Source organism: Pongo abelii, chromosome 6 (assembly GCF_028885655.2).
Source record: "Pongo abelii isolate AG06213 chromosome 6, NHGRI_mPonAbe1-v2.0_pri, whole genome shotgun sequence".
In the NCBI taxonomy this organism is placed as follows: domain Eukaryota; kingdom Metazoa; phylum Chordata; class Mammalia; order Primates; family Hominidae; genus Pongo; species Pongo abelii.
In genome coordinates, this window is record NC_071991.2 from 114,031,296 (window position 1) to 114,039,264 (window position 7,969).

General features: G+C 34.8%; 1 protein-coding gene across 1 annotated transcript in view; it reads left to right on the forward strand.

Annotated features, from left to right (window-relative positions):
- Positions 1-7,734, forward strand: part of CAPZA2 (capping actin protein of muscle Z-line subunit alpha 2) — a 56,373-nt gene extending 48,639 nt beyond the window's left edge. The window contains 3 exon segments of the mRNA NM_001133451.1: positions 712-783; positions 4,643-4,705; positions 6,312-7,734. Coding sequence (NP_001126923.1) covers positions 712-783; positions 4,643-4,705; positions 6,312-6,452 — 276 coding nt within the window. The 3' untranslated portion in view covers positions 6,453-7,734.
- The last annotated feature ends 235 nt before the right edge of the window (positions 7,735-7,969 follow it).

Here is a 7,969-nt window from a genome sequence, read left to right on the forward strand (position 1 = left end):
ACGTAAGACCATTTAGTGGTACACTCTCATCTGCCACATAGTCCAGACATATTTGCATGACATACAAGGCCCAGAGTTGACTGGTTTGCTACCTGTGTATATTTCTACAGCTATTACTCTCCCCAACTTCACATACCTCTAGTCCTCTCTGAAATATACTGAAGCCTTTTTTAACCCTCAGAAAGAATCTGGAGTACTGCTAACATACTTTATACATACCTTTACCATGTTGTGCTGAAATACGAGATCAGGGACTGTGTCTTTTTAAAAGCCATATACCCTCAGTACCTTATGTAGCAGCAGTGTTTATAGCACTTATTCAATGTTTGTTGAGTAAATTCATGTCTGAGTTTGGGGAATGAAATGGTTGGTGGAAATACACAAAAGAGGAGCAGGGTTGAGAGGGAATATTGTGAGCTCAGATTTGGACATCTTGGTTTTAGGTACCAGTAGAATGAATGACTGTGAGGCAAAAATGTCCAGCAGTCAGTAGAAGGCTTGCCTGAATAACTACAGGAATATCTCTAACTAGTCTCCTCACTAGGCTGAGGGCGGGAAGAGTCTTGCTGGAGTTCAAAAGTTTTGGAGCTCAGCAGAGAAGTCTAGACTAGAGCTGGAATATGTAGTCAGTCTGCATTGATATGCTTGTTGACGCAATAAGATTCTTGATGATTCCTGTAATGCGGTTTCTGTAATTTCTTTTTCTAATAGGTTCATTATTATGAAGATGGTAATGTTCAGCTAGTCAGTCATAAAGATATACAAGATTCCCTAACAGTGTCTGTAAGTAATTAATTCCACAATAAAATTTAACCTAATACTTCTGTAAAACCAGAACAGTTTTGGAATGAACATTTTAAGTAATATTTCTGCTTCAGATTACAGTGTTTTCTGATTGATTGAAGATAAGTAGTTGTAAACCTGTACCTAACTTCTTTGCAGCTTTATTGAGATATAATTTGTATACCATTCAGTTCATTCATTTAAAATATAAGCTTCAAATTTTTTTTTTTTTTTTTGTATGTTACTAATAGGATTGGACAGCAGTCACCACAATCTAATTTTAGAACATTTTCATGCTCCTTAAAAGAAACCCTGTACCATTAGCAATCATTCTCCATTCTACCCAGCCCTTCCACCAGAACCCTCCCAGCCCTAGGCAGTGGCTAATCTACTTTCTGGCTCTGTGGATTTGCTTGTGCTGGACATTTGATATAAATGTAATCATAATATATAGTCTTTTCTGACTGGCTTTTTTCATTTAACATGTTCAACATTCATCCTTTTTGGAGCATGTATTAGTACTTTGTTCCTTTTTATTGCCAAATAATACTCTGTTTTATGGACATACTACATTTTATCCATTCTTCAGTTAATGGACATTTCTGTGTTCTACTTTTTGCTGCTGTGAACATTTGTGTACTATTTTTTGTGTAGATACTTTAATTTCTTTTTGGTATATACATAGGAGTGGAATTGCTGGGTCATTTGGTAACTATGTTTAACCTTTTGAAGAACCGCCAGACTGTTTTCCATTTTATAGTTTCACCAGCAGTGTATAAGAGTTTCAATTTTTCCATTTTATAGTTTCACCAGCAGTGTATAAGAGTTTCAATTTTTCTATATCTTTTTCCAAAATGTGTCCTTTTGAAGATGGCCATCCTAGTCAGTATGAAATAGTTTCTGATTGTGGTTTTTATTTACATTTTCTTGATGCTAATGATTTTGAGCATCTTTTCATGTGCTTATGATCATTTGTATATCTTTTGGGGGGAAATACCTATTCAGATCCTTGGCTCATTTCCTAATTGATTATTCACATTTGTATTACTGAGTTGTACTTGTTCATATATTCTGGATACAAGTCCAGTGTATCACATACATGATTTCAGATATTTTCATCCTTCTCTGTGTTGTCTTTTCACTTTCTTGATGATATTGTTTGCAAAACAGAAGATTTTGGTTTTGATTTTTTTCTTTTGTCATTTGAGATTTGAAATATTAATAGAAACCATTGTCTACCCAAGGTCATGGAGATCTACTCCAATGTTTTCTTCTAAAAGTGTTATATAATAGTTTTAGCTCTTACATTTAGGTCTATGATCTTCTACCTGACTTTTAAACTGTATCCTATCTTTTCAGTAGCTATTTGGATCATGATTTAATGAAGTTTTTTTTTTAAGTTCATCTTTCAAATTTAAGAATTTTTGAACTTGGTTTTAGTTCTCCACAGAATTCTTTCACACATTCTTTCCCTTGCATATGCAACTGTTTCCTTGTTGATTTTTGTTTGTTTGTTTTTGTTTTTTTGAGACAAGACCCAGGCTGGCATGATCTCAGCTCACTGCAACCTCTGCCTCTAGGGCTCCAGCCATTCTCCCATTTGAGCCTCCTGAGTAGCTGGGACTACAAGCACGTCCCACCACACCCAGCTAATTTTTTTTTTTTTTTTTTTGGTAGAGATGGGGTTTCACCATGTTGCCCAGCTAGTCTTGAACTCCTGGACTCATGCAATTTACCCACCTTGGCCTCCAAAAGTTTGGCTTTTGGTTTTTTTGCCCCATGGATGTTGACAGTATAACATTAACAGTGACATTTTCTCATTTGTTTGTGTCATATACCTAAAAGTATCTGTGTATTATAAACATCAACTGCTTATATACAATTTACAAATATTAAAGAAAAATTTATTTTTAACTCAAGAAAGCATTTAACTTTAAGAAACATGTATGAATGTGTTAAGCCAGATGCTACCTAAGAAGCTATATTTACGTATATATACATATACATATATGTACATATATACACATATGTACATATATACACATATGTACATATATACACATATGTACATATATACATATATGTACATATATACACATATGTACATATATACACATATGTACATATATACATATACACATATGTACATATATGTACATATACATATATGTACACATATACATATATGTGTACATATACATATACGTATATATGTACATATATATATACTTACACACACACACACACATATATATGTATATATTTTTTTGAGACAGAGTGTCACTCTGTTGCCCAGGCTAGAGTGTAGTGTGTGAACACAGCTCACTGCAGCCTCGACATCCTGGGCTCAAGCGATCCTCCTGCCTCAGCCTCTCTAGTAGCTGGGACTACAGGCATGTGCCACCATGCCCAGCTAATTTATTTTTTGTAGAGATGGGGTCTCACCATATTGCCCAGGCTGGTCTCAAACCCTGGCCACAAGCAACCCTTCTGCCTTGGCCTCCCAGAGTGCTGGGATTACAGGCATGGGCCACCACACCCAGCCCCTGAAGCTATCTTTTAAAAAAATTTTTATTAGCACTTAGGTGATTTCTGCTTTGACCTAATTGGTACTCTCCTTGCAAAATTTGCCAGTGAAAAAAACTTACTAATGTCTGATTTTCCATGAGATGTTCTCCATATAGTTACATAACATATGTAATTACTACATTCAATATTATCGACATAACAAGGGTATGGTGCCGTCTTGTTTGGGGAGTTTGACATTGAGCAAAGATGCTTCCTGGCTGGGTGCGGTGGCTCACGTCTGTAATCCTATCACTTCGGGAAGCTGAGGTGGGTGGATCACTTGAGGTCAGGAGTGCGAGACCAGCCTGGCCAATATGACGAAACCTCGTGTCTACTAAAAATACAAAACCCCATCTCTACTAAAAATACAAAAATGAGATGGGAATGGTGGCACATTCCTATAGTTCCAGCTATTTGGGTGGCTGAGGCACGAAAATTGCTTGAACCTGGGAGGCGGAGATTATAGTGAGCAAAGATCACACTGCTGCACTCCAGCCTGTGCTACAGGCTGAGACCCTGTCTCAAAAAAAAAAAAAAAAAAAAAAAAAACAGATGCTTCCTAAGAGAAATTTGTCCACAAAATTACAGAGGGTAGGGTTTTGAGAGATGGTCATAGTAATTAAACTTGACTAATATGCCAGTTTGTGCTCGTTTTTTTTAGGAATGACCATTTTTACTCTATCTTAGGAGGTTTTCATTGTTTTATATTTTTACACCATATATATAAAGTATAAGGTGTTAGAGAGTTTTACATTAACACTGTTTTATTTTTTAAATCCAAATTCTGTTAACTTTACTGTTAGGAAAAAGCAAACAAATCCATCTATTGGCATGTTAAAAAAAAAAATTTCCAGAAAAATACATTCTTCCTGATTAGTGATTTTTTTTTTTGGTATCACTGTTCTGTTACATAATGTTCAGTAAATATTTAACAATATTCAGATAAAGAGTCATCAATTAGAAATCTTTACCAAACTTCTTACACATAAAAGTTGTCTATTGGAATGCATGTCCAGTGTTTAAAATTGAACTTTTCATCCATGTGTGTATGTATCATTGAGATTTCACTTTCCTTAGCCAGCTAAACATTGAGACCTGCTTATTCTGTAGACTTTTAAAATAATTTTACCTATATTCCCCTTAGACTTAGAATAATTGATCTTACAATATTTGTTCTATGTCATAATTTCCTTCTGTTATTTATTATAACATTACATTAACCATACATATATTTTAAAATAATAGTGGTTTAGTTTTAAATTACTATTTTTGTTTTGTTTTTTTTATTCAGAATGAAGTGCAAACAGCAAAAGAATTTATAAAGATTGTAGAAGCTGCAGAAAATGAATACCAGGTATGATTTTTAAAATATTATATAAGCTACACTCACGTATGAATTAATGTCACTGAAATTTTAATTTCAGCCAAAAGCTGAATTTTTCCATTGCATCAGTTAGAGTCTTTTTGTTGTGTGTCTGCTTTTAACACAAAGGCAGACTTATTAAAGTGTAGGCAAAAAGAGTGGCAAGTAAATTGAATTCCATTAATATTTTGTGTTTTAAAAATACTTAAGACTAGGCTGAGTGTGGTGGCTCACGCCTGTAATCCCAACACTTTGGGAAGCCAAGGCAGGTGGATCACGAGGTCAAGAGATCAAGACCGTCCTGGCCAACATGGTGAAACCCTGTCTCTACTAAAAATACAAAAATTAGCTGGGTGTGGTGGCACGTGCCTGTAGTGGCGAGTGCTACTCGGGAGGCTGAGGCAGGACAATCGCTTGAACCCGAGAGGCAGAGGTTGCAGTGAGCCGAGATCACGCCACTGCACTCTAGCCTGGCGACAGAGTGAGACTCCGTCTCAAAAAAAAAAAAAGACTAGGTTTTAGCCAACATAATTTCTGAGTGCAGATTGAGTATCTCTGATCTGAGTTGCTTGGGACCAGAAGTGTTTTAGATTTCAGATTTTTTTGGATTTTGGAATATTTGCATTATCTATTTACCAGTCAAGCTTCCATAATCTGAAAATTAGAAATCTGCATCAGTGCTTCAGTGAGCATTGCCTTTGAGTGTCACGTTGATGCTCAAAATGTTTCAAGCTTTGGAAACTTTGGATTTTTCAGTTAGGGATGCTCAACCTGTATCAGTCAAAATATGCCAGACTTTAAGTGGCTATTTTTTTTCTGGCTGGAAATTTTAATTCAGGCTGTGTCTTAGCATTTGGATTATGTGTAATCTGTTTAGATCACATTTCATTTTGTGCTTTTTTATGTTATTTATCAGCTTCTAAACTACACTCTTGAATTGAAGCATTTAATTTGTGAATTGGACAAGTTTCTACTCCTTAAAAATAATAATCTAGAAATTGTTCTGACATACTAAAATAAATTCAAAACGAGGACACACAAATATTAAGTCCAATTTATAATTTATTTCATTAAGTTTATTCAAAGTTATTATAGGCTTTTTCTTCTAGCTGCTTTTATTTTATTTATTTATTTATTTTTTTTTTTGAAGACAGAGTCTTGCTCTGTGGCCCAGGCTGGAGTGCAGTGGCGCGATCTCGCCTCACTGCAAGCTCCGCCTCCTGGGTTCGCGCCATTCTCCCGCCTCAGCCTCCCCAGTAGCCGGGACTACAGACGCCCGCCACCAAGCCTGGCTAATTTTTTTTTGGGTTTTTAGTAGAGACGGGGTTTCACTGTGTTAGCCAGGATGGTCTCGATCTCCTGACCTCGTGATCTCCCTGCCTCGGCCTCCCAAAGTGCTGGGATTACAGGCGTGAGCCACTGCGCCCGGCTCTTCTAGCTGCCATTAAACAGCTTTTAAAACAATGTTGGGATTTTATTTGACTGTTTAAAAACAGTGAAACAGGCTGCTTAAATCAAACTTATTCTGAAAACATCTATGTGCTTTATAAATTGTTCTGTTCTTTGCTTTACTTTAAACTTCTATTGTTTTTCATAGACTGCCATCAGTGAGAATTATCAGACAATGTCGGACACTACTTTCAAAGCCTTACGTCGACAGTTGCCAGTTACACGCACTAAGATTGATTGGAACAAGATCCTTAGCTACAAGATTGGCAAAGAGATGCAGAATGCATAAGATGAACATTGCATGACCGGATCATTTTAGTGTCTTTGCGTTAAAAAATTATTGCAAAAGTATTCTGAACTGTCAAGCTGCCCAGTCAGATGGGCTGTTGCCATTTAAAATCACTGTAATTAATTAGTTTGATTAGAGCACAAAGCTTAGCTAATCAACCATTTTTCATTTTGTTTGTTCTAAGAGGATTGAAAATCAGTTTAGTTTAAATGTCTTTCTGTTAGGCCTTTCTTTCTTACAATGAAGAGACGATTCTTCTAGTTTATGGTTAAAAGTTTTTGAAGTGTCTCAAAAATATTTTACTAACTGTAACCCTAAAATTGTTGTCTTTTGGTTTATGAAATCAGTAATTTTTGATATTTCCCCAGTTCTTTTTAATGGGGTCAATAATGGACATTCTAGTTTAAGGTGGTTGATGGATTTAGCCATATATGCTGCTAAAGAAATTGTCTACCTTTTCTTCCTTACCTGTTCCATTTGTGTAAAGTTGAGATTAGAGGGAAAGCATTTTCTATATCAATTGTGTTTAAACCTTTCAAGAAGGTTATTTAGCTAGCTTAGTGTTGAACTAAATTTTTTTTAAACAAGGAAGGTCTAATGCTGTTTTGAGATTCTGAAATTAATGAAAATACTTATTTCAGAAATGCATTTAATGCTTTTTTTCTTGTGACAGTTACGCAAATCAGCTTGAATTCCATATGTCCCTGAGTTATTTTTATCATAAAGCCACAAATGTATTATAACAAGGCAAATTGTAATATATATAATCCTGAACTCATGACCATGTCTCGGTTTATTTTTTTTTTCTTGGATTGAAAAGTACTGAAATTCAATGTGACATTAAAATGCAAATTTTCCTATTTATTTGAGTAGAAAATCACTTACCAGTGAGCATATATATTTTAAAATACTTTCTTTGGATATTGTAATTCTTAACTGGTTGTAAATTAGAAAAGCTGGGATTACATATGGTGTGCGGTTACAGTCTAAATTTTTTCATCTTCCTATGCATCATAAGCATGTTTGTAATATTTTCAGAAATAGTTCTACTGATGCTACAGGAATTTCAAGCCTGTGGTGAATGTTAGTATTTACCATAGGGAGTGAGGTGGAGTTATGGTTTCATTCAATAGAGTATTGCTTATTATACTTGAGTGGAATCCTTTCCTCACGTACTCCCACAGATGTCTGGGCCTGGAAATTTTTATTTTATTTTATTTTATTTTTTTTTTAGAAAAACACCACTTTTATTATGTACAATAAAATATTTCATTAGCTTGAATTGTATAGATTTTTAAAAATTCAATGAAAGCATGTTGTTTAATTTCTTTTTAAAATCACTGTTGGGCTTTGAAAGCATTGAGAATATAATATGAAATTATGACATTTTGGCTAAATCATCTTTTCTTTAGTTTTAAAATACAAGTTTTGGCACATTGGGATTCCTAAAGAAAATGAATTGGTAACATTAATTATCTGTTCCTTTTTAAAATATATATATTTGAAAGTTTGATGAT